Source organism: Nannobrachium achirus (genome assembly GCF_963921795.1).
Source record: "Nannobrachium achirus genome assembly, chromosome: 1".
Lineage (NCBI taxonomy): Eukaryota > Metazoa > Chordata > Actinopteri > Myctophiformes > Myctophidae > Nannobrachium > Nannobrachium achirus.
Genome location: NC_137810.1, coordinates 34,019,396 through 34,046,023, shown reverse-complemented (window position 1 = coordinate 34,046,023; position 26,628 = coordinate 34,019,396). Strand labels below are relative to the sequence as shown.

Below are 26,628 nucleotides of genomic sequence, written 5' to 3'. Positions count from 1 at the left end.
TTTCAGGTGGATACCCTTCGCCATGTTATCAGTCAGACAGGCGGGTACAGTGATGGACTCACAGCCAACCAGATGTACAGTCCGCAGGGCATCAATGTAAGGAGGAAAAGAAAACAATACAATCCTTTTATTTATTTATTTTCCTTCCCTTTCCTTTCTTTCTCTCCCCTAGCAATTATTTCAAAGCCATGGGGCTCGGATTCCCACTTAGTAGGACTTGTCTCAGCTTCCGCGGTCACCTAGTTGATTGCTTCTGTATCGGTCACGCCACGGGCGCAGACCTGGGGCCCGGGTGTACACACACACACACACACACACACAGGCACACACACACGCACACACGCGTGTATGTGCTCGTAGAGGTGCCGTCTGAGCCTGTCATGTCGGATCAGCTCCGGTGCAGCACCTGCAGCCACGTACGGGCCCCCCCATCGTGAGAGGCATGCAGGAACAGGTGACACCTACTGCATGGGGCTTCACATCTCTTAGTTGACCCTGATTAGCGGCACAGAGCCAGAGGCTGCCAGGAAACAAAGCCACAATAACCAAAATTTTTAACTAGAAAAGAAAATGTCAAAAAGTACATGTACCTGGAGAAGAGGAAAGATTTGTTTATGTGCACGCGTTTGTCCCTCGCCTGATTTGGCGGCTGAGTTTGCGTCTCGTAGCATGCTGGGAGAAGGGCTTGCGTAGTTGGGGTGGGGATGGGGGGGAGGTGTGCGCGGGGTACGGCATGGGTTTGGGGGGAGGCTGGCTAGCTGGCGGCTGCAAACTGCCGGGAAATTCACAGCGACAAGCCGTGTCGTAAAGGGGAAAATCGATAAGACAGACACAAGGAGAGCAGAGTGTGGACTTGGGACAGCAATCCAAGCGCATTGCTCAGATCACGTTGCTGCCACACTAATGGCCCTGACAGTGAGCCACGGCAGAAAGAGGGCGAGGACGGTCACAGGCGCGGCTGCCTGGGTCCCTCTCTGCTGTCGATGTTGTCTGGCGTGCCTCAGCGGCCGCATGATAATGAGCTGAAATGTGGCCTGTATATATACTGTATATACATAAACACATATACATAGTACAGTGTGTGTGTGTGTGTGTGTGTGTGTGTGTGGGGGGGGGGGGGGGAATATATATACATACATACATATATATATACATATATATATATATATATGTATATATATATACATATATACATACAGTATATATATATATATCACAACTGTGTGAACAGTGAAGAGCGGTGCTCACATCACACTTCACACTAGAAAATACTGTTCCTGAAGAATTCCGTCTTATTGTTGTGATGTCACGTGACGCTTGACCTATCCTCAAATCCATTATATTGTCCACTCAGAAAAGGGACAATTACAGACCTCTCCATTCTACAATTTTCTCCATTCTATGCAGTGGAGAAATCCCATACTTATTTTCCCCACATGGGACATAACACACAAAGTCACGAGGCTAGCTCCGCCCAAAAAATAAATAAAACAACATGTACATGTGTATTCAAATGGCCCGTCCTGGACGGTTGTGGACATGTCCTCCTTCCACTAGGCCAGCTAGCCCTGAGAGAGCACTAACGTATTCAGGGCCCGTTCCCTGCCATTCCCCTGACCTCGGTGATACCGTTCTCCTTGGACGCCTGCTTGCTCTTCCACATCTTACAATGCCACAATATGCTGTTTTATTCACTTTTAGAGCCTTAAAAGAAGGCTCATACTGCATAATGTAAGAGCGGGATATCTGTGTGACAAGCTGTTACCTTATGATTTATGTAGCTATGGCTGCGAAGTTCAAATGTTGCCCCCTCCATATAGCTGTTTTTTCCTATAGTATGACGGGTATGGCACCGTTGAAATGCTCTAGTGCAATAAGTAACATAAATGAAGAAATTTTATCTCAGAATTGTGAAAGGACGACTTTTCAACAATCTTCATATAATTGGTCCTCAGTCACTAATGCTCATTATAATATGGCACCATTTTTGTCTACTCGGTCTGTGTCTCAGAGGAGGGCTGTGGACAGTTCAGAAACCTGACATCTTCGTTGGGCTATTTTTTTTTTCATTCCTTTTTTACACAAGAACAATGGCTTCCATTATAGCATGCTAACTGTCCAGGACTAGAAAGCGTGCAGTTTCCATTAGCTTGGATTTCCCATCGATTATGTTACTGTTCGGTTTTCGGAAATGTCCAAAGCCCTCCTCTGAGACACAGACCGAGTAGACAAAAATGATCAATTATATTGAGCATTAGTGAGGACCAATTATATGAAGATATAGGTTGAAAATGGGTGAAGTAGAAATTATCCTTATATATTGTACCATACATAGAAGTAGTGTGACATACAGAAAACATAAAACACATTTTACAATTGTACGGAAACAAAATGACAAGACAAATGACTAACTGTACTGGAGAAGGGATGTGGGGGGTCAAGAAATTGTCCAATGCAAAAAGATGTCAAACTTCCCATAATGACGGAGCAGATACATAATGCCTTTTGTGGTTGACTCCAGCAGTAATTACAATTTTGAAATAGACAGTGTGTCACCAAGGTCAGACATTCTGTGATTTTTCTTCCCCCGCCATCTTTGATTACAGACTGTCGTCTGCTTTAAATAACAGGCTTTGAAATGAAAAGCTGTCGAGGACCATTTCCAGTTCTTTTTTTTTACCCTGATGGCTTGAGATTTGCTATTAATATTCCAAATGTCCTTTAGCAGGCCTGTCTCCAGAATTCTAAAGGACCTCCATATGCCTCATTGTGGTTGCTTCAAATCTACACTGCCACAATTACTGAAAATGCCACTGATGGCTTTTGTTTTGTTTCAAAGGGGCCTTTCGCACAATTTCATCATTCTATATTATTGGATCTAAACCTTTTGCCATAAAGCCATGATTCGAGTTATTTATTTATTTTGTACTTTAGTCATTACAGAGATTTCAGTCTACAGTATTGTGATGGGGTAATATTTGTAGTTCACTGAATTTCCTCTTAAACACGTTTTATGTCAGTTCTGCTTTGAAATATTGCATCTAATATGGAGGTATTCTATTCCGTCTGATAAATATTTGGCTGCAGGCTGCAGTTGACAATACAGTATGTGAAGTAACTGGGGGTATTGCTGTGTTACATAGAGTTCACTGTGTGTTCCCTACCCTCAGGACTTAATGTGCAATGCACCTCAGTATCACTTCTCTGTAGATCACCCTGATGCATGAGTAATGAGCACCAACGACTGCCCCGGACTCACTTCTTCTTCCGTCTCCCATGTCCCCCCCCCCCCCCCCCCCCCATATATTCTCCCAGGCAAACGGTGGCTGGCAGGATGCTACAACCCCCTCATCAGTGACTTCGCCCACAGAAGGACCCGGAAGCGTTCACTCTGACACCTCCAACTGATCCCTCCAACCACCACACCACTACAGCCTCCATAATAGCCTCACGACCCACCCAACCCCCAACCCCATCAGGACCGAAGCTGACATTTGTAGTTACAGGGGCAGGAGACATCTGGGGGGGGGCGGGGGGCTGGGCATAGGGACCGGGGATGACATTATCGCCATTTATGGACAAATCGTCACTTCTTTTTTCTACCCAGACCATCACTGCGACCACCACGCCATCAGCAGCCTGCATAGGGAGCTCACGTTCCACATCGTTACTGTCTGTACAGTTTCCACACAATGTCCACGTTGCCTCTTTGTATTTCTCATACAGTATGTGACTCCGTAGGCACACGATTAGCAGTATATCGGCTACATTCACACAGCGAATTTCTTTTGCTCTGACTTCATACTTGGGGAATGGTGGGGACCCTTCCCCAAGTATGAAGTATGAAGAAGTATGGCCACCATGAGAATGTGGTCAATTGGGCCCGTGTCTTGTAAATCAAATACTCTCACACTACCTCTATGGAAAATAACAAACAAACAAACAATAACAAAAGGAAAATCATCTGAGATAAGTCACTTTTCTTTTCGCTTTTTTCACTTTTGTAAATTTATACTACCACCCAATACCGTTTCAGTTTTATCTCTTATGTTCTTTTCTTTTTTACTGCCGTGCCCACAGATTTCTGTTTGACTGTCGTGCCAAAGTTCAACCCTGGAGGTGAATTTTGATAATGTTACATTATTCATATTTCTTGTTATGACTACTACTCACTCGGTTGTTTTCTTTTTTCATGGCGTTCAATGGGAGGTGACATTTCATAGCTGTGTACCAACCATGTTAGTCTCTTTGTATTTCTGAAATGGTTCTCACCTTACTTTGTATTCAAAACAGACAGTAACTTGTTTTCTTTTTTGGCCAGCATAGTATGTTTTATACTCACACACAATACAGAAACAGAGTAACTTTATTTTACGCTCCAAAGTTGGTAAGCAGAAAAATACAACGTTTAATTATGTTTCGAGGGAGTTTGGGTCCTAGGGTATAGAACTGATTAGGATCAGTTCTATAGGCTAGAACCTCTTGAGGTATTGTTGTGTCCTTAGCATTCACTAATTGACCCTAGCAAGTTTGAAAAATGTACCTGAAACATTTAATCAATGATTACATTAGCAGCAATTATGACACATCGATATGTATTAAAGCACAATAACGTCTAATGATCACAGTCAATGGGTAACATTTGTATTATGTCAAAGTGAGAACATACAGATAAAGAGAATCTTTAGATTTAACGATAGTATTCATTTATGGAACAAATAGGGTACATTATCACTCATTGTCAGTGTACATCAATGCGATCACTATAGCCAAATACTGCTGGTAACCAAAACCACTTGTGGGCAAAATAATTGATATCTTTAACTGTCTTAATTGTTCTTAATTTTAAGGTGCCATGTTGTGGGGATTTAACCACTTAAACCCTATATACTAAGTTGACTCCTTTTTTCCCTCAACACCAAATCTCTTCATTGAAAATAGCCAATGAACAAGCTCATAAAGCTTTGCAACCTTGCAACCTATGAGCTTGTAGATCTGCTGTTTTCACTCAATACTCGCAAGGGTTCAAGTGGTTAAACACTGCATATCTTTGTTCTGAATTAACGTCCACTTTTCATTTGGTTTCAAGAAGGTTTTTCATATCTCCTAGATGCAAGGGTTCTTTAAAGATGGCATAGTATGTGTGTACTCTTCCCTTTTTTTCTTCTTAATTTACAGGATAACAACACTTAACAAAACACAGCATTCATAACTTACACAACCAACCCAAAATGTGAAATTAGATTTGTGACCTTTGTTGTATGTACAGTATAGTATTTGGTCTAACATGTATACATTACAAGTAGTACTCTTGAGATATTCTGCATATACCATACTTTGATACCAAAAAAGGCAGACGTTTTCATTCTCTACTTTGGGATCAGCTTTATCGGCTTTTCTTTTCTCGTTTTGTAGAATTTTATTATCTAAGGTACTAGTATGTCAAAAATGCTCTAGTACTCAAAACCAAAAAAACAAAACAAAAATGCAGTCAAAATACAGTAGTCTTTATAGAAATGAAATTGAAACAAGTCCCCTGATGGCACACAGATGATGTTTGGATATATTTTTATGTCCTCATGTTGTGAATAATTCACTTTTTGTTGTTGTGCTTTATTTTACGTTTCTTTCACTTGGTTACAGCTTACAGGACTGTTTTCTTTATGCTACCATAATATGTGAATTAGCCCAAGAATGCTCTATATGTAGATAATATGCACCTTTCTTGTTTTGCTTTTTTATTTTATTGGGCAGTATCCTTTTTATTTTATGTTATATGATGCAGCATAGTGTTTTGACAAACGAGCAGATTGAGGTCACCAGACACTTGTGAGGCAGTTCCTCTGTTTACCTTGAACTTTCACACTCAAGTCTGCCTCCAAAATAGTATACTGTTCCGACGAAGGTGACGTGAAAAGTCAGTGTTAACACTGTCCTGTGATATTCTTCTTCCTAGCTTGAGTAAATCCTTACAATGAAATGAGATCCAATCCCAACTGACCTCTCAGAGAGAAACGTCGAGTTCACCACAGACTGAAAAAAAGAAAAAAAGAAAGAAAAAGGAAAACAGTGGTTCTTTTTCTTTTTACAGTGCTTTTATAATAGCATATGGTATTTCCTAACAATAGGAGGTAAACCATTGTGTGAATAACATAGCCTAATAAGCATTTTTGATCATTCAGAAAGCAAAGGCTCTCTTGGTTCACCAGCGCAGCATTTCAGTGGAGGAATGAGTGCCATGGAGGTGATGGAGCTGTGTCTCTATCGTTGAAACCAGTCCATTGAAATGACAGCGTTGGCCACGCACCGTGCCAGGATTCTTTCTATCCCTCTCAAAAATGCTCAATTCTAACTTTTCACATTGCCTGTCAAATATTATTAAAGCTTCATGTAATGATGCTTTTAGTTTTTGAATATAAAAGTAAAAGGAACATAAAAAAAGAGAAAAGAAACAGAACAATTTGTAAAACATGAAATGTTTTATTTGTTGCATGTCTTTTGTTCTTCAATAAAATAACGTACTGCAGTGTTTTGAATGTTAATTCTTTTTTATAAGGATTTCAGAGTGAAATCGTGGAGCCTTTTTTCGGGACGGGTTTTAACTTTTAAGATCTCTGCCTATGTAAAAAGGTATCAAATGAGAAACTATTGTCTTTTTAATTCCAACTCAAAACCTGTTTTCTGTGAAGAAAAATAGCTGGTGTAGGTTTTATGGTCTCTTAATTTGTACTGGCAATGCATATTCCAAATAAATAGTTTCTTTTGTTGCATACATTTTGCTTTCGTCGTTTTTAATTTTGTCCCCAAGTCTTGAAGAGATGATTCTTTTCGTGAGGTCTTCATATCTACAAGAGGTGTGGTTTCTCCTTCAGACTGTAGGGTCAGGGTCATAAGTCACTGTAGGACACACATTTACACATTGTAGTCCTGACAGCGCATCACCCCAGCGGATAACGTTGTACATCACACTTCCAAACGTGCTGCTACACCATCTGAGGCATTTTCTCACTGCTAACACTGCGTCAAAGAGCTGGGTCTGCTGAGGGTGTGAAGGGGGACATTTTCACAACTTTATAAAGTGAGTGAAAGCTCCCCGCTTACATCAGGCAGACACACTCCCCCCCCAACCCCACTCCATCTCTGCACCCACCGTTCCCTCAAGGCACCGTTAATGTGCGTTCCCTGGACGAGGGTGGAATGTACACTTATCTCTCTCTTACAGATAAATAACGCTGGGTGTCTGTAGGACTATCTGTGCCCTCCAATCCATCCACCCCCCCGTCCCCCCATACAGGGAGGAACGTCAACTTTTTGGCTTAGGAAGGGTTGTCCCAAAAGTGTCAGAGCATCCGAATCACATAGCGTGACCGAGGCTGTGGGAGTGACATATGCAAACATGATCAAATATAATTACATGGGGATGGCTCCTTGTTTGTATCAAAGGGTTCCTCATTAATTCACTGTAAGAGAAATAGATGCAACTACTGTACATGCTGTAATGTGTTCATATGTTCCCTTTAACGAACCTATAAGGCATTGTGAGATTGATATTTAGTAATTAATTACACTGTGAAAAGTTATAAACCCCCTCAATGTAAAAATCTGTGGGCCTGCCCTACATTCCTTTAATGTGCTGTATTTCTTAACAAATACTTGAGTGACATAAATCCATTACCATGTACAGTAAGTAACTAATGCTATGCAAGATTTTAAGAGCTATTCTACGCTTCAATTGCTGAACTGAGCTCTTTAGCACTGGGTTCCGGTTGGGGTTCCACATCACAGATGCCCATGGTGTCATCATCTGTGACAGTGTTCTCCCGGGCATAGGGTTCTGAAAGGTGTTCGACCCTTGTCCTTTATCACCTCGCCTGTGGCTGACTTCAGAGGGACAGTTTTCTTCTGGGTGGTACCAGTAGCCTCAGGGACGTGCAGAGAATGTTAGAGAGGCAGGGCCTGACATTTCTAAAATGGCCTTTTGGTGGGAATATCGAAAATAGCAGACCTCCAAGCTCACAACGTGTGAGCTTGGTGGTCGGCTATTTTCGGTGTGTGATACCACACTAAACTAAGCATAATCAAGTCTATACTGGAGATGTGGCATACAACATTTTCTACACAGAGAGGGACATTCTTTCAACATAAGATGCTGCATTCAAGTTCAGGAGAGTTTGGACAAGGCAATTCTCTTGAATGCTGCCTTCAGGTATGGCATGGAAAGAGGGCATTTGTATTTCTTTCACCATAGTAAAAAACAGCATTCATGGTTTGGAGAGGGCACTTTTTACAGACGGATAAAAGGGCAGTGGCTCAAGCCCCCTTTGATGTCTATGTGTGCATGTGCCTGAGTAGCCTCCTTAATGCCCTGGTACATCTCTTATTGTACGTCCGCCGCCAGCTGTATGCATGAGCAGAGCTTGAGCCAATAGTCATTCACTCAGTGGGGTCCATGTGTCCCAGAGGGAATCCCCTACTAAATAGAAAGCAGCTAGTTTAATTTCACTATAATTAAATTCACTTTAGATTATTACAATGAAAAGCAATGCGTAACAAAGAAACAACACATAACCATATAACAGCACAAACATATCACAAAGACAGATCATCAGTACCCCACTGTACACAGAAAGACCCTCTAATGACGGGGGCGATTGTTTAGCAGATTGTTTTTGGTTCTCACTTCCATCATCCATGGCTACGATTAGGCACATTTTCAAATGTTCACCGTCCATCTAAATTCTACAAGGTTAAGTATTTGGTTTCACTTGCATCTTTCATGCTTCTGTGGCATGAGACCTGTGTCAGTGGTTAGTAAGAGCAAGGTTTGGAGTTCAAGGTCCCACATTTTCACTGTCCATCTAAATTCTACAAGGTTAAGTATATCGTTCTCACTTGAACTTCCATGCCAGTGTGGCACAGGCAATAAGGTCAGGGGTTTATAAACTATACACATACACTAGGTTCACCCAACATGTCTTGTATAGAACCCACTATACCACCTATCTGTCTGTGTTCTGGGGAACCCAAACCAGTACCCCAGCTGTTTGTCTGTGTGCGCCTGGATCCTCTGGTATGCACTATGCAGTGACAAGTCCTCAGTGCCGATCACCTCTACAGCTACAGCTTTGGTAGCAGGGTCCTGAAGCACAATATCCAAAACACCACATTATTAAACATCCTATCCTTAAACTATAAATGTCCATGTCATTACAGTTCTCACAGATAGCATCCATACTCTCTCAGTCAGAAACTTGTACACAGCCCACCTTGTCTGATGGTTATGGTAGAAATTCTGAATGAAAACCCAGCTCCAAACACACAATTAGCATTCTTGTTTTTAACAGGATTACATGCTGATTGCTGATATATCCTCACCCTGGCTTGAATCTATACACAATTAAGATGCCATGTCAACAATGACCTGACAAGAGTCTACATAACATGCTATCTAATTACATTTTAACCTTTTCATAAGCCTGCAAGGTTGTTGGTGAGTGCTATGGGCGGAAGATTGGGAATACATCACTGACCTGCACACTGCCCAATTACACCTCTCAGATCATCAATGAGATTATGTATTTATTTAATTCTGACTATAATCAGAATTAAATTGCTGTTTTTAGAAGTGTGGCCAGTGTTGACAATTAGAATTTGGTCTGTCACAATGTGACTGTATTGTCCATGTCAAATAAATATGAATAAAAACGAATGAATAATAAATATAAAGTATAAGACAATTACATTCTAGCATTTGGGAAAGTTGGAAGACTATACACCCACACATCTTTGAAACCCACAACAATACATGTGGGCACAAGGCTCATCTCAGCTCTCATTATATCAATAGCAATACAATAACACTGGACTTACATATGCATAATGTGCATCAGCCATATCAATGCCTGCCAAGACAGCACTCATACATGAGGCGATACATGCCTGGGGGAATGGTTATTGAAGCAGACTCAGAGACATTGCAAGGTTTGAGGTCTGGGGGGCACAAGATAATGGAGCCCCTTTGTTCTAGCCAAGCAGCTCATTCAGGGAAACCCTATCCATGCTTTCTGCTGTGCAATGGTGATGACCCTCTTAAAATAAGATGTCTTGTAGCTGGAAACAAATGATTGTTTGCCGAGACAATCCAAAGGAAAGGTTCCAACTTGGATGCGCAGAAAGGGGCCCCATAACCAGGGACTTGTGGGTGTGTTCCACTTAGCGGTGAAGATCTCGGATTTGGAAGCAGGTCAACTTGGCTCTTGGGTGGAAGTGTTATTCGAGTGCTTGAGTCTTTTACATTGCCTATGCCACCCACAGATCTTTAATGAATTCCTCTGATCCCCAAGTTTCATAAAGGAGACATTTGGAGACGATTTCACAGATCAGTATGCGACATCACAGCCTTTCAAGTCATTTAAACCGTACAGCATTTGAATTAGAATCTGTAATATATTGCTCATTTGGGGTGTGGGAGTTTATGGAGTTGTACACTGTTGCTTTATGCTTGCCTAAAGCCTCTGTAATGAGCCAGATATGGACCTTATCATCATCTTCAAAAATAGGGGGAGGGGGCATCCCTTTAGAATTGTGCCAAAAGCTATGAAAAATCAAAGCAAAACAAAGTTATCTCCCTGCCACATGAATCAGAAAATGAGCAAGAAATGCTAAATATTTTTGCACTGATGATCAAGGACATCTGGATGCACTCCTATTGCAATCACTTACTGGCAGAACAAAGCTATTATCATTCATGTCGGTGTCATTACTTTGCTCTAGCTTGTTTTTCAACTCTTGAAAAAAAAAATCCAATTTCTTATTTTTTTCTCTCTTTATCACTTATGTTATCGTGTCCCACATATGTTGTTGATATAAGATTTGGAACAGATTCTGCTGTCATATTGGTATGATGATCTCTAAGAATTAACATTGAGGTGTTTTTGGATGATTTGAGAATTGTAGAATGTCTCTGTAACCAAAATACCTCTGAATGTGTGATTCTGGATGTACTATCAATCACACACACAGAATCCACATTTGGATTGCAAATAGAAATATTCAAAACTGAGTGCGGCTGGATCCTTATTGTTTACTATAACAGAATTATGGAATATCTTATTGCTCTCAGTGAAACACTGCTGACCCCTCATGGGTCTCTTTCACCTCAGGTAGCATACATTGAGTGAGGGACTACAATTTAAAATAAAATCATGTGATTCTAAAAACGCCTTCTAAATCCTGACCTACGTTTTCTGAAAGAATTCTAATCTTTATTAAAATAATTTAAAACAATTAACTCAAATGACACGTTTCCGGCTTGAAAGATATAACAAGGCAGACAGTAGTAGGTGTAACAGGTCTAAATGAAAGATATAACAAGGCAGACAGTAGTAGGTGTAACAGGTCTAAATGAAAGATATAACAAGGCAGACAGTAGTAGGTGTAACAGGTCTAAATGGGTTACGGTCAGAATAAAGCCTGTGATACATTCTTATTGATAATGTGAAAAATCACACCCAGTGTGAAATCAGCTGTGCTATTTATGAGTTAATTTCATTAAGCGTCCCGCGAAGCTTGGCCAATGTGACCCTGGCCATACAAACAGACACCAATTGACCAATGACAGTCTGGACAGACACAGGACAAGGTTACTGTATGAGATCTGCTGAAGCTCAGGGTTAAACCAACACACTTAACTAGATGAACTCCAGCATCCCAATTGTGAGCATGTTATAATTGGCAAACATTCAGCAGCAATTGGCGAACATTCAATGAAAATTGCAGATCTACAAGCCTAACCCTTGTAAGATCGTCTGTTTCCGATGAAGACATTTGGTGCAGAGGGAAAAAAGGAGGGGACAAGGTATAGACTGCCGGGAGACCTTGCACAACAACGTATATATAGTAGGGTTACCGTAAGTGGTCAATGAAAGCAGTATGCAGACTGAGGATGGGAATCTAAAATAAGCTATAGGCCTATTCCGTTTTTGGCTTCTTGGCTCAACAACCTTGTAGAGCAAGTTGACTGTGCCATTCCCCCCCCCCATCATCTGTCCTTCACACCTTTAAGCCATCATTCCAATGATTCCAAAGAATTATAAAAATCTAGCAGGGGTGGATGGACCTCATTTAAAGACTAATGTAACAATATACTGTGTGTGTGCGCATGTATAATATTCAGCAGGGGAATTAGACTTTCACATACTGTACCTTTTGTAAAGTGCAAATTGAATGTTAGTTGAGGTCCAACCAACTTGAAGCCCACTTCATTAACACTCCCAGTCTCTCTTCGCTCCTCTGAGACAGGAAAAGATGTGCAATAACCCACCTAACATCCCCAGAAGATAATTGCTTTGTTGGAAAGACCTCGATTCCTTTCTACTTTTGGGACAGAAATCACACTGGAGGTTTCATGCTTCTCTGAGGTTTTGCATGGCAGTACATTGTCCATTACACCTCGTTTATTAGTGTAGATCTCATCTGTGGACACAGTCTGACCTTGTGCAGCTTTGAGCTGTCTCAGCAGAGGCTCCTACTACAGCGGCTGACACAGCGAGACGTCCGCCTGTTCGGGGACAGAGGGTGTATGTAGGTCAGCCCATCGGGCTGCATCCTGTGACAGCACAGTGGTCATTGTGCTTTGCCGCCATGGCTCAGCGGGACAGGGATTGGAGTGGACAGACCACGAGCATGGAGAGGCCCTCACACGTCAGCATGAACTTCCTCATTTCCTCCCTTTAAACACTGTGACATTATCAGGCCAGACAGAGCAACGTCCACACATATTACTCTCACCTTTGTTTCACCATACATAATGGGCAAAATGTAAGCACGGAGTGTTGGCTGCGAGAGCACTCACAACACTGAATAATAAAGATGATATCATGGTGCACATTGCAGCGCTTAAGTGGAGCAGGGTTGGTTGTTTAATGGCAAACAATATCTTCCTCAAACCACGGCAGTAAATAATGATTTACTGGTACAAAGTAGCTGTCTTGGGCCAACACAGGAAATTAAGCAAATAAATTAAGTGAATTGTAAAAGAATAAAATTAAATTGTTCTCTTTATTTACTCATTTATGTAAAGAATCAGTTGATTCACTCATGTTGGGCCTAACCTTTATTTTCTTGAGAACACACAAAAAGAGGAACATGGCACCATAATCATAATGAAAGGTGGCTTCTCAATAGTTACACAGGGATGAGGTCGTTGTAGGCACACACGGCAGTTACTACCACCATGGGATCATAACGCAGATTTCCAATGAACTTTTAAGTTTTATATGAATTGCTCGTTATATATATATATATATATATACACACTTCTTCCTAAATGTTGTGTATACTGTTTTTAGTTTTAGGACCTTTTATGTTTTCTTTAGACAGGCTTGATGTTTTTATGTTGCACTGCAAGTGACTGAGGGGGAACGATATTTCATTTTCTTTATGTATGCATGTATATGGAGGAAGTGACAAATAAAAGTGATTCTGATTCTGAACTTTTAGATTGGGTTCTGGACACATTTAGAAAATAAGCTCTGTACCAAACAAAGGCTTCCCATATTAACCCATGTTCTTCAAAAAGATCAAGTTAGCACACTTAGTAGTACTATTTGTTACCATTTCCCATGTATTTATTTCTTGAAACAGACAATACAGACTAAACAGACTGAAAAAGTGTAATTTATGTCGTAAAGGAGAACATTTAACTCTCGAACTGTATGTTAACTTTATTTTCTGCGTAAAAAACAACAAGTCAAACTCACTCCTGGGTGTTAAGACTAGCACACCATAACGCGCAAATATACCGGTAATGATATCTGGTACAAATGATCCAATGCCATTTTACAAATATTTTCCTTAATGAGTGTCACAGATCTTGGGTACAAATGACATTTATGATCACAAAACTATTGTTTGCTGCCACCAAGTGGTTAACTTGTAGAAGTTCAAAGAGGCTCAGATATCATATGAATGAAATATCACAATTAAGTTTTTCATACCTTACAATTATTTGGGGACATTATAAAGCTAATGCCATGGAATCAACATGGAAAACAAATGTGAACGTTATCACCTCTTAGACGCTATTCTGCATAATAGAATACAAGACAGTGTATGTGATATCAGGGGTTCCCAAACCTTTTTGGCTCAGGGGCACTCCTAAAAATATTTTCTTCATCCGAGGCATCCGTACATTATATTCATAATTTTCACTCCCAGCACCTTATATTTATAGCATATTTTAGCGATTATGTTGTGAGGAAAACTTTGAGATAATAGCCATTTTGGTTAGAATTGACTGAAAATAACTTTGTACTTCATGTTTAAAATGATAGTAAATATTTTTTTTAAGTGTCCAAATAAATTCCAAATATTATCAAATTATCTCGCTGGACTGCCGTCACGGCACCCCAGGGTGCCCCGTCACCCACTTTGAAAACCACTGATCTATAGATTTATATTTTTGTTGTAGGGCACGGTCATATGACTAAGTAGAAATCAGGCTTCATGGTGATATATATATGAATATTGCCACTGTTCTAAGTCAACATGTAAAGGTAACAAATGAGTACAGGTATAACCTCATCGGTTGTAAGGGTGCATTGAACCAGAGGCTGACTTGATGTTTGTCTTGATGCTGCTTGGCATCTTTCCTGCAAAGTAAAGTGAAATACATATTAGTTGAAAGCAGAAATGTAACCTGCACATGCTTCTGGTGGGTACAATAAACCATAAATCCCATCTTGGTCATGTGAAATCAAATCACTAACAATGTCTTGATCAATATACTTCCCATATAGTCCCACACTAGCATTAGCTTTTCTAAAGCAATATTTCATCATTCATCTTATTCCTCTTTTTGGTAATGATTACATCTCTCAAAGTGTTGAGCTCCATGTTTTTAGTTATGACATTAGTACACCAAACACTTAAACCACAAGCTACAAGTATTACACTTTACAGCAGCTAGAGGGCATAAGTGCTTTTTTAATGAGTCCATCAGGAGAATTGTACAAAAGCTCAAGGCAATGTCCACAATGTTTGCAAGTAATAGTATTACAAGTTTCTATTAATAGTCACATTGATTAGCAGAGATGCCAAATTAGAGATCAACTTGATACCTTGTATGCCTAATTCACGCTTCTGTTACAAAGTTTATATGTGTATAAAGTTTCCTTGACAGGAAATATGTATTTTCCAATTGAAACATTTTACCTTTAAGTGACATATTGCAGGACATTTTGTCCCGACAGTATAAATCAGAATTGAATCTTTCATCTAGTATAAATCAGACTGGAATCTTTCATCTAGTATAAATCAGACTGTAATCTTTCATCTAATGTTGTTCTTTCTTACCTGGCTGACCTTGCTGTTGTGGAGCCACAGGCCCACCCATTCCTGCTTGTTGACCTGAACCACCACCAATAGTGACCTGCTGCAAGGTTGGACCTCCACCAATCATAGGCCCTTGTCCTGGATGTCCAGGGGCCACTGGCCCTGGAGGCCTGCATTTGGAAAGACCCTTTCCAAAGGCAACTGCGCCGACCAATGCATTGGTATCAGCGGGGTTGAAAGATGGCTTGTTTTGCCGGATTGCTGTAAAAATGGACATCTATTGTCATTAAACTGATAACTGCTTCATGCATAACAACAAATATTTTCATCGAATTATTCCAGGCGTACCAGCACTTTCTGAATCCCTGTCATCACGAGGATTGTTAAGCTTCTCCAGCAGATTGGAACACAACTTGTTCAATGTCTGGATCTGTTTCTGTTGAGAAAAAGTTAAAGTATGTAAGGTACACTATAACAGCCAGAGTGTAGATTAATTTAACAGTTTACTATGGATTTGACAGTGTATTCTTCATTCAAGCAATGAGCTTATTTAACTACATGGCAATTAGGGCTGGTCAATTAACTGAACATATGTGTGTCTGTTTTCTTAAATTAACAAATCCACACGAAAACATTTGAATTTTTTTAATAGACTAAAATGTCTGATTAACAACCAATTTTATACTTTGATGAACAATGGTCCCATCCAAAAACAGCAGATTGAAAAGCTCTGCTATTTTCTTCTTTTTGGAAAATAATCAATTATTGAAGTCATCATGCATACTGTACCTGTGCTACCTCTGGCCCAATACGTGCAGCCTCTGCTGCAAGCTGCTTCTCTTGTTCCTCCACCTCTGGATCAGGCTTGGTACGCAGGTGGTCGGGTACGATCTCATGACTGAACACAGCTACACGCTGCTCTGTCAGTTTCTGTGCAAGGACAGTGTAACAGGACAGTGAGCTTACGAATAGGCAAATTGCAAAAGAAAATTAAGCAAAGATTCAGACATTCTTCCTGAGATAGTACGCACTGCTAGTTCTTCATCTCGATCCTGAGACAGGATTAGAGGTATTATAACTTGATTGCGAAATGATGGAGTCTTATCGTTCTTCAGCAGTTTGTTGATGGTGTTCAGCTGACCAGAGACCAGAGCAAAGTTGTCCAAGACGGAGGGCCTGTTTTTTTAAAGACAAATGCATTATATTAGCACAGTGACTGTTCAACTAATTTAAGAAAATTAACTTGGAATGAATATTTATGTAACATTTTTGAACGTATATTTACCATGTCAATCGCTCGAATTCATTTTCCAGCTTGTATATAAAACTTTGCAGTGCACTTTTGAGATGTGCAACACGAATGATGAGAGACTCCACCGACGCCTCAAGCTGCTTTTCCTCTCGTTGCTGTGGAGTAATGAGTTTCAATACGTTTAACATTCTCATAAACTGTCATTACACCACCTGTGCAAAACAGAATTCATTCTCTTTGGACCCACATACAACCTCAGTAAGTCCTCAGACTTTAAGGCCAGAGTTGGTGACAATGCAATTCACAAGTATAAAAGAGGTACAGTATTTGGGTTGTATCTTGGATAACAAACTTCTCAGTGAAAAAACAACAAGGTGAGAGTGAAAGTAAACCAAAGAACACGATTTTTGGGCAGGTCTTTTCCCTCTCTTATCAACAAGAGTCCTCTTGCTGTTTGTTTGTTTGTTTGATTGATTGATTGAAGACTTTATTAGAAGTTTGCATAGGAAAAGGTACAGTTTCATGACAGTACAGTTCACTGGTACAAGGTCTACTAAAAGGAGATCCATGAAAAGACTAAGCTTATTTCCACAGGAAACCATTTAAGTATCTCATATAACATTGAATGACAGACGAATAAAACACAGTACTATGCAGTAGATATGTAAAGAAAAGAAATAATGAGAGTACAAAAAAAGAGTCTAAAACAGTAAGTAAGTAAGTATATACAAAGAAGGGGCAGGGGAGGGTAGGGTTGGGCTAGGTTCGTTTTTTTACCAGTTGCGAACGGCTGCTGCCTGTAAGTGGTTTTTCAGGGCAATTTTAAAGGATGCTAGTGATCCACACTCCTTTATGACCTTCGGTAAGGCTTTCCACATTTTGGTGGTATAGCAGAAAAGAGTTTGACCCTTTGTTGGTTTTGACTCTGGGTTGAAAGTGATCTGTGGCGCTGCCTCTGGTGTTGTAATTATGGACATCCTTAATGTTTATAAAGTATGTCACGTTGACTACACCTTGCACCTCATGGTTCTGTTCCCAATGTCACTCAAATCAAAACTAGTACAGAACTCTGAAAACAAACTAATAAAGACTACTAGTAGTAGTACCAGGCCTCATCTAATCAGAAGACAGAGTACACCATCTGTCAATGGGCCTTTAAGATACTCAGACGAGCAGTGTTCAGTTACCTTAACATAGAATCAGGCACCTCAAGAACTGTAGCATCCTCAGCCCCTGACCCCACTTCTCAGTCTCCCTCTTGCTGCTACTGAGCTATTACTGATGTGCATTGAGTACAATGGACCACAATGGAAACAAGGCCCTGGTGTTTTCCTCATAGCATAACTTTTGACTGTACTACTGTACTGTTAATAATTGTGTTAATAAAGATTTCAATCAATCATGTAATCTAAACCCAGTAGATCTCAAATTGGTCCCTGAGAAGACAGCAGGGGTCCCTAGAAAAAAACAGCTTAATTTCAGAGACTGTAGTAAGTTAGCAGTCCAATGACAATATATCATAGATGTTATCATAAGTGTGTTATATCCCTAAATCTAGTTGTAGAACAGCTGTAGAATGAGTGCTGTGCTAAATCTGAAATAAATAATAAAAAAATGGCACCAAAAACATTTTAAAATGGGGATCGAATACGTATATTGGGGTTCTTGGCATGAACATTTTGAGAATCTCTGGTCTAAATTAATTGACTAAACCTGAAGAACGAAGATAGCTATGCTATGGCTAATTCTAACCGGTTAGCGTAAATAAAACAGTAAATAACTCAACTAATGTTACTTAAAACATGAATATGCACAACAAGCAAGTATGCATTGAGTTAATAAAAAAGCTATGCAATACATGGGGAAATTTACCTGCATTTTGTTGAGTTTTTAAGCTAATAAATGCGTTGAACACGAAAACTCAACGCTATGTGTTGCCCTCAGTTTAGCTTTAGATATTCTTCTCCTGTTGTATTTCAGGCAGCCAAGGCGTTCTTTGCCGTATTGCTGCCTCCCACTGTTTTTGTTGGGTAATGCTAATGTTTCAAAACAGGTCTTGATAAAATAGTCATGTCTTATAGATTACCCCTGGACAGTTTCAAAATAATTATTTCTCTCAAATATGTCAGTTGAAATAAAGCCAAATCAACAAGGTCACATAAGATATACAATGTGTAATAATTCCAGTATAGGCCTCATAGTCTGTACTGAACCAGGGCATGCTAGTACAATTAATTACAGCTAGGTAAGTCTCATAATGATAATTCCCTATTCCATTCCATCTGCAGTTAGTCAATAGTTCAAGTAATGGCAATTATAACTACCCCATACTCCCCACCACCCCTTCTTTTTAAAAGCAATAAAGAGAAATATAGTCAGGCTTTTGTATCACAAGGCAATTTATTTTACATGTGGCTCATTGGCCTCTAATAACCAGATGTTGTGTAAAATGCAGGTTGGCTTGGGTTTTAAGGCAATCTCAGGTGTTGTAGAACGTATGTAACGGTTTACAGAAATCAGAATGTTCAAACTGCTTCCACAGCCACAGTTATTCAAAAATTACTCCACAACTCCATAAAGTCTGTCTAGATCCCAAAAACAAGTGAACAAGTCAATAAAAAAGTCAGTCTTGAAGATGTGGAAACAAACACTTCCTGCTACACAGTCTATAGACATAAAGGGCAGGTGTGGAAGTTCTTTCACTGCTGTGTCAACTTGGTGTAGGTTTTTCTTTCTTCTGTTTTTAGAAGAGGCTGTCTACATCACCCATCTCCACAACAACAGTCTTTAGCTGGGAGTAGTATTCAATCGTCACCTGGCCGTTCTCCCTTCCAAAGCCTGGTGAAACAATAGTTGATTGATGAAGCCATAATTTCATCCATTGTACGAAATCACATAGTTTTCATTACAAAGGGAAACACATGTTGATGACAGACACACACACACACACACACACACACACACACACACACACACACACACACACACACACACACACACACACACACACACACACACACACACACACACACACACACACACACACACACACACACACACCCTACAAACGTAAATCCTACAAACATCTATGTATGCATACATCTATGAGAAACACTTTTCATAGGATCAGTGCCAGTGTAAAGCCCAGCCAGTTCATAAGCAAAATTAATATATACAAATATAAACAAAAACTACATGGATGGACAAAAACAAAACAAAAAACCAATGCTGTTGCATGGACATCTACTCAGGGTTTGCTTTGGGTCCAGGTGCATATACTGTATAGTGGACCCTGAACACACTTCCATATAGGACGTCCATGCAGCAGTCATTGTTTAAATTGTGATGAATGCAGACTTGTCTGTGGGACCTTGATTTTACTGAAATGTCAAGATCAGAAAAAGACTGACAGCTCTGCCAAATATGTGTGACCATCTTACACCAAACGATCGAGATTACAGGAGCTCACCATAACTACCAGGATTTAATTCAGACGCTGGAAATTTGACTGTGACGGTAAAATCATTAAGTAATTTGGTGTTAGGCCAACATTAGTCCATGTCCTGAATGGGTCATTATTACAACATCTCACCTGACATCTTGTAACCTCCGAAGGGCACCTCCACAGGACTGACGTTGTAGTTGTTTATGAAGCAAGTCCCTGCTTCCAGGTTGGCTGCCACACGGTGAGCTCGTGCTATATCCCTATAGGGGCAGGGAAGATTAGAAGGATGTGAGATCTGGACATTAAAGATCACAACAAGTTAAAAATGCTTGCAGGCAGTCTGGTAGCCATCCTCTGGCCATGAATCTCAAGAGTAGTCTTGAGCAATGTATCATACTTTATGGTTGCTTTGTAGAGATACTGGACTGCATCCAATAGGTTGCACTGACTTTCTTATCTTTTAAGTGTGAAGTGTCAGTGGTAGATAGTCATGATGATGGTCTGGTAGCTTTGATGAAGGCCTCCTTAAAGGCAACTCTCTCCACTTGATGCTCACCTGGTAAAGACTCCAGAGGCCAAACCGAAGGTAGTGTTGTTGGCCCTCTGCAGAACTTCCTCTTCATTGTCGAAAGACATAACGGACATTACAGGGCCAAAGATCTCCTCCTTCACGCATGTCATGTCGTCTCTACAATTATCTGAGTTGGGAGAAATTGTGCATGTCACACATACAACAATAATTAGTTACAACAACAAAAAACAGAATACTTCATTTGATGTCATATGAGTAGTGAGTGAGTTAGCAAACTACTAGTATAGAAACCTTAAGCTATATCAGTAAAACAAATGCAAAATACAAACCAAGAACACAAGGGGACATAAAGTAGCCTCCTTTCAGTTTTGGATCACTGGGAATGAATGGCTCCCCTCCACAAAGTGCTTTAGCTCCCTGGGAAAACAAGCGATATTAGTCAAAATATTTCATAGAACTGCTTGGTCGTGCACATTTTACCCTTTGAGACCTGGAAAGCATCTGTGTCACTTTACATTTAACCACTTTAACCATTATTTTAAACTTTGTCAGTGCCGCGCTATGAGCTTGTAGATCGGCTTTTTTTGAAAAAACATAAAAAATGAGCGAATCTTTGAATCATTTTTTTTTTTTTTTTAAGCGAAATATTTTTAACTCAAATCTTTGCTTCTGGGGGTCCCTGGAGCAAAATATTTTGGGATTGAGGGGGGATCCACGGCCAAATACATAATTCTGGGGGTCCTTGACTTTAAAAAGTTTGATAACCACTAATATAGAAACAAAGGTTTTTCAGAAAACTGTTAGGATTTAGAAGACATTTAAATCATTAAACACACCTGTTCCTTGGCCTGGCGGACAAATCCCAGAACCTTTTCAAGTTGTGGCTTGCTGATCAGCGCTCCCATACGAGTGCCCTCCAGCAGGGGGTCACCCAACGGGATGGCCTTGGTCCTTTTGACCACCTCTTCCAGGAACTGTGGCATGATCTCTTTCTGCACATATACTCGGGTCCCATTACAGCAAACCTTGGGGAACATTATTAAACAGGTCAAGACTGGCGTCTCTGATTGGCTCAGACTTCTGCATGACATGGTGGGATCATCATACATACAGTTAAAGTAGTAGTTCACCCCCAAAATGACTTTTTTTCTATTGATTACTCATGCCATGGAGACTAGAGTTCAATAATAGTTTTAGTTTTTTGTCGCATTCCAAATTTTAATTACTTTGTTTACAATAAATGTACCTCCATTGATTCTGGATAATCAATAGGAAAAAAAAAGGCATTTGACTACTCCTTTAACCACTTTCAATCTGGTGTCACTTTTAGGCATGTCATTATTGTACAAATATTTCAGATAAGTATTATAATAAAACAAAATTCAAGAATAGAAAATATAGCAGATCTACGAGCTCACAATGTGTTGCAAGGTGACGCTTATGAGCTTGAAGATCGGATATTTTCACTATTCATTGTACGACAAAGGACTAAAGGTTTTAACCAATTTGGTTAGTGTGCTTTCCTGTGTGCTCTACTTCCTCACCTGTCCCTGGGTGAGGAAGTTGGCCATGAGTGCTCCTCTCACTGCATTCTCCAGCTCACAGTCCTTGAAGATGATGAGGGGAGATTTCCCTCCCAGCTCCAAAGTCACAGGCTTTACCCCCTTGGCCGACATTTCCATGATCTGAGAACAGAAGAGACATTGGCTGATTCAAATCTTAATTGATCATTACATATAAATAACGCTGGCCACATTGGCAGGATTGGACATTTTTATTTAAATTATTATGACAAGTAAATCATCAGTATGGTTTTCTGACAGACTGCCTACTATCGTACTGTTTGCCTCACAATATACAAACACACAAACATGCAGACACAAACAAAGGCTTGAGCTGCGCAGTGGCATGGTTGTAAAACAGACATACCATGCCACATTTAGCTAAATTAATGGAAATTACAAAGGGTGTGAGTCATGCGACCAACATGAAACACAGAGCAATAAATTATCAGCTTTGATCATGATATTGCAGCAACAGCGACAATGAAGGGTACAGCCAAGCACTCATCTTCAGATGTGGGCTACTTATATTGCAGCTCAATGGTTGTGAAACTATGGATAAACGCAGAAATAGTGTTTCTGGCGCATCTGCGTCAAAGTTGTGAAAAGATGCACTGCATTAACACATGCACATAACTAGACAGACACACATGTGTGAGGTGCATTAGATTATGTCCGATTCATTTAACATTTGGATGGAGAAATAGAATCTTGTTGGCCATGTTGGCCCGGCCAAGAAAATGTCTAGTGGGAAACCCTGGACTATAAATAGTGCTGTGATTCAGGTTTTCAGCAGATGCTAGAAACAGTGATTCTTAACCTAGACATGTCATGAGATTCATTGGCAATTGTTTTTCAGGTTATCGCAATGCGATATTACATTAGACTTCATAAAATGTTTGCCTGTTATGTGTACCTTTTTGCCTGTGGGGACACTGCCAGTGAAGGACACTTTAGCTATCATGGGGTGCTGGCAGAGCAAGGTGCCAGTCTCTGCTCCACCTTGTACGACATTGAAGAGACCTGCAGGTGCTCCTGCCTCTTGGTAGATCTCAGCCAGAATGACAGCGGTCACAGGAGTCATCGGTGAGGGCTTAAACACCATGGCATTACCTAGTGTTAAGAGAGAATATATATATTTAAAGCTACATGATACATAACCATTTACAATAAAAGCGAATCCTTCTTAGGTGATATCAGGCAGAGAAGAATCTACCCAACAGGAATCACGTGTAGTTATTAACAGTCAAACTCACCACATGCCAGGGCAGGAGCAGACTTCCAAGCTGCAATCTGGAAGGGGTAGTTCCAGGCACCAATTCCACCACACACACCGAGGGGCTCCCTTCTTGTATAAGCAAACGCTCCTCCTGGAAGCTGAACATGCTGGCCTGCAAAGATGAATGAATAGCATTGAATAGCTATATAATGACTAAGTACTAGAATAAGGTTTTGGAACTTTAACCCATTACAGGGAACAGGGAAAGTGTCTTTTTAGATTGTGTTTTATTCAAAAATAGCAGATATACAAGTTCACAGCACATCACTTGGTGCCACGCTGCGAGCTTGTACAGCTGCTTTTAGACAAATGTTGTGTGAGAACTAGACTGGGTTTAACATACTGTAACTGAAGAACCAAGTATCAAATGCCATGATAACAATTTAAAAATACATTTTCATTCAGTAATGGAGACACCCCCACCCCCCTTTCTTTTTGCACCTACCTGCAAGTGTTGCAGCCATGCCAGCATAGTACTGTATGGTCTGCCAGGCAACGTCAATGTCTACTTCTGCTTCAGTAATTGATTTGCCATTGTTAATAACTTCCAGCTTGGCAATGTTGTCTCTTCTCTCCTGTTAATATTTGAAGGCACCACAGTGTTATGTAGAGAAACATTCCCTACTGAAAATACACTGCGTCAATTTAAGACATGAAATTTGAGATGACACAATGAATGGTAAAAGATGAACAATGAACTGGCATTCAGTGCAAAAGTAGGCCAAGAGTGATGCAACACATCAGGGAATGTATTGTTTAATGATTAACTACTATCCTATTGAACATAAGAGTGCATATCCAATTTAGTTGTGCAATACTATTTAATGTCTAACACCTTGACTAGTTTAGTCTTGCTTTTTTCCTACATTGAATCTTAATGACTTTCTCTCTGTCTATCTTACCCTGATAATTCGGGCAGCCTCCAGCATGATCTGAGCCCTCTCCATGCCAGACAACTTGCGCCATTTCAGGTAGGCTGTGTGGGCACTCTTGATAGCCTCGTCTACCTCCTCTGCCCCGCAAGGAACCATGTCACACAAGACACGACCTGTACATATGATGGAACAAACAACAGCTGGACGATAAGCATTTAGCAAAATCTTATCAAGTCCTGCAGATATACCAGAGGAAATATCTGGTGGAACTGGTTATAAAGCATAATAATAACTAATATTCAAAATAGTGAAGGGCCATTACAGCAGCACAGGCTTACCAGATCCTCAACGGTTAATATCATTTATTAAGAAATTTCCATAATGCATAATTAACTAAATGAACACATTTTCTATCTAAATGAAGCATTTCTTTCTAGATTAGACCCGTTAGAATTGAAGAATGTTGTAGAGCATCAGGGAAAGTACAGTTATGCAACTGTCTACACTAGGTTAGGCTACCTTAAGTGACCCCAGGCCCAAACATGCACCAGTGAACTTGAAACCAGTTTGCAGTGTGAGGGTCTACAACAGTTATCTAGGCTATAGGTATAGATTTTATAACCTAGTCTATAATCTTTGATGCGTTGCATTTGCATACCTGTCGCAGGTTCGAATACAGGCTCAGAGTTTTTGGTGTCTTTGGGTTTGACTCTGCTCCCACCCCAGAAGTTCAGATGATCCGTCACAACCACAGATCCAGTTGTAGCGCTGGCCATTGTACCAAGAAATGACTGGGCCATTTTACGTCGTTTAGCACCTACGGTAAAATGCGACAGACCAAATTACAAAACAATCAAGACACGTGCAACAGTTAACATAAACGGGTTGTGCATGCACGGATGAACGTTTACTTGACATATAACCAACAAATGCATTTCACTACAATCAATGAATTAACGTTAACATGATAAGATTTGATTTTGATTAATGTTGTAACGTACACATCTGAAAAGTAGTTAACAGAATATAGAAACACAAAATAGAAACTGCACGAGATTGAATTTGAATCAAAGTACCGCGTTTAATTATAACGGTAAATTCCATACAGACTGGCTGGCACAGCAAACACTTCGTATGCACTATGCAGAATCATTAAATCATCACACACAGCGGTAGCAACATGTGAAATGTAAATTACCTTTTCGTGTAGAAAGGTTAACGCAGGGGGCTGTTGGAATGTGATACTGTGCGAATATACAATGGCGACTGTGTCGAGTTTTAATAAACCCATGATCAACTGTGCACGCCCACGGAACGCACACATGACGACACGCCCCATATATTACGTAACGATGTGACCACAATCTGACCCATTTACCCCAGAGATTGTACCATGTTGGAAAACTCTAGTATAGAATTAACAAACGGTTTGTGTATTTAATGGGACCATTATCATGTGTTTATTTTCCGAAAACTACAACAGATTAAAGCTTAATCTGTTAACCTAAGGCGATGTGCATTGTGCATTTAAACTGCAGTTCATATAAATATAACAATGGAATAGGCTACTTTTCAGCACAACAAGCCAAGGTTGCAGATCTGGCCTAGTCTCAGAAAAGTAGGCTGCAGATCCCATCCCAGAAGATAACCCTAGGTCTAAATTACTGTAGGACCACTGAGCAAGGTATGATTCTCAGACTGTCAGCCAGGGCAAAGTTTCAACAGTAGCAGACTGAATGTGTGTAATTGTGTTATGAAACTATACTGAAAGGGAACATGAGAACTCTGCAAATCCTCAAGCACTCTGCAAATCCTCTCTGGATCAAACAAGGACATTGACAGGATACTAACAGGTCTTGCAGATGTTTTGGGGTGGCAGTGGCTGAGTGGATAGAGGGGCCGGCTGGGAATCCTAAGGTTGCTGGTTTGAACCTTGACTCGCCCAACGTGTGTTGAAGTGTTCCTAAGCAAGACACCCCAACTGCTCCCCGGGCGTCAAACAAATGGAACCTTGGGCAGCTGCTCAAAATTACTTGCACAACTTAGGCTACATAGTCAGAGAAGTGAAATATAGCCTATGCCTTCGTGCACAACCCCATTGCTGCTAATACAGCCTATCATAAATGCCGTTATCTATAACACGTTGACTTAATTATGTTATATTGTATTTGTTGGTAGTTTTGCAGAACATGTCCCAGCAACATTTTGTTCCTTGTAGTACCTGTGAGTGACATCATTTAAACCCCTCTTAATTCTTGTTCATGGGATAAAAGATAAACAGGAATCTGGGAAGAATGAGCAAATATTCATTTAAAAGGGGTAACTAAGTGGTCAAGTGTAGTTAAATTGT

The 26,628-nt window shown here is 40.3% G+C and overlaps 3 protein-coding genes across 5 annotated transcripts in view; 1 reads left to right on the top strand and 2 right to left on the bottom strand.

Moving 5' to 3' along the window:
- Positions 1-3,447, top strand: part of LOC308284509 (pre-B-cell leukemia transcription factor 1-like) — a gene marked incomplete at its 5' end in the record, with an annotated part of 64,500 nt that extends 61,053 nt beyond the window's left edge. For all 3 annotated transcript variants that reach the window (XM_080725153.1, XM_080725152.1, XM_080725151.1), the window contains 2 exons: positions 7-96; positions 3,316-3,447. In XM_080725153.1, coding sequence (XP_080581279.1) covers positions 7-96; positions 3,316-3,408 — 183 coding nt within the window. In that variant the 3' untranslated portion in view covers positions 3,409-3,447. The remainder of the gene's footprint in view (positions 1-6; positions 97-3,315) is intronic.
- Positions 3,448-13,652: 10,205 nt separating this feature from the next.
- Positions 13,653-18,529, bottom strand: med8 (mediator complex subunit 8). Its single transcript, XM_080722090.1, has 7 exons — positions 18,458-18,529; positions 16,619-16,740; positions 16,365-16,509; positions 16,123-16,263; positions 15,682-15,769; positions 15,355-15,594; positions 13,653-14,651 (listed from the first exon to the last, which is right to left on the bottom strand). The coding sequence occupies exons 1-7, from the start codon at positions 18,461-18,463 to the stop codon at positions 14,581-14,583; spliced, it is 813 nt and encodes a 270-aa protein (XP_080578216.1). The 5' UTR covers positions 18,464-18,529; the 3' UTR covers positions 13,653-14,580.
- Positions 18,530-18,966: 437 nt separating this feature from the next.
- Positions 18,967-25,562, bottom strand: aldh9a1a.1 (aldehyde dehydrogenase 9 family, member A1a, tandem duplicate 1). Its single transcript, XM_080735147.1, has 12 exons — positions 25,477-25,562; positions 24,937-25,095; positions 24,306-24,451; positions 23,849-23,978; positions 23,381-23,515; positions 23,041-23,237; positions 22,107-22,247; positions 21,399-21,587; positions 20,892-20,979; positions 20,587-20,728; positions 20,178-20,290; positions 18,967-19,423 (listed from the first exon to the last, which is right to left on the bottom strand). The coding sequence occupies exons 2-12, from the start codon at positions 25,076-25,078 to the stop codon at positions 19,329-19,331; spliced, it is 1,518 nt and encodes a 505-aa protein (XP_080591273.1). The 5' UTR covers positions 25,079-25,095; positions 25,477-25,562; the 3' UTR covers positions 18,967-19,328.
- Between the last annotated feature and the right edge of the window lie 1,066 nt (positions 25,563-26,628).

Excerpts from the sequence above, each read along its gene's own strand:
- med8 (XM_080722090.1), bottom strand. Across the intron at positions 16,264-16,364 it reads ATCGAGATGAAGAACTAGCA|AAACTGACAGAGCAGCGTGT; the intron begins GTGCGTACTATC and ends GTCCTTGCACAG. Across the intron at positions 15,770-16,122 it reads TTGGGCCAGAGGTAGCACAG|AAACAGATCCAGACATTGAA; the intron begins GTACAGTATGCA and ends TTTTCTCAACAG.
- aldh9a1a.1 (XM_080735147.1), bottom strand. The coding sequence starts at position 25,078 with ATGGCCCAGTCATTTCTTGGTACAATGGCCAGCGCTACAACTGGATCT. Across the intron at positions 23,238-23,380 it reads TGCTCCTGCCCTGGCATGTG|GTAATGCCATGGTGTTTAAG; the intron begins GTGAGTTTGACT and ends TCTTAACACTAG. Across the intron at positions 20,291-20,586 it reads GCCTCTGGAGTCTTTACCAG|GGATATAGCACGAGCTCACC; the intron begins GTGAGCATCAAG and ends CTGCCCCTATAG.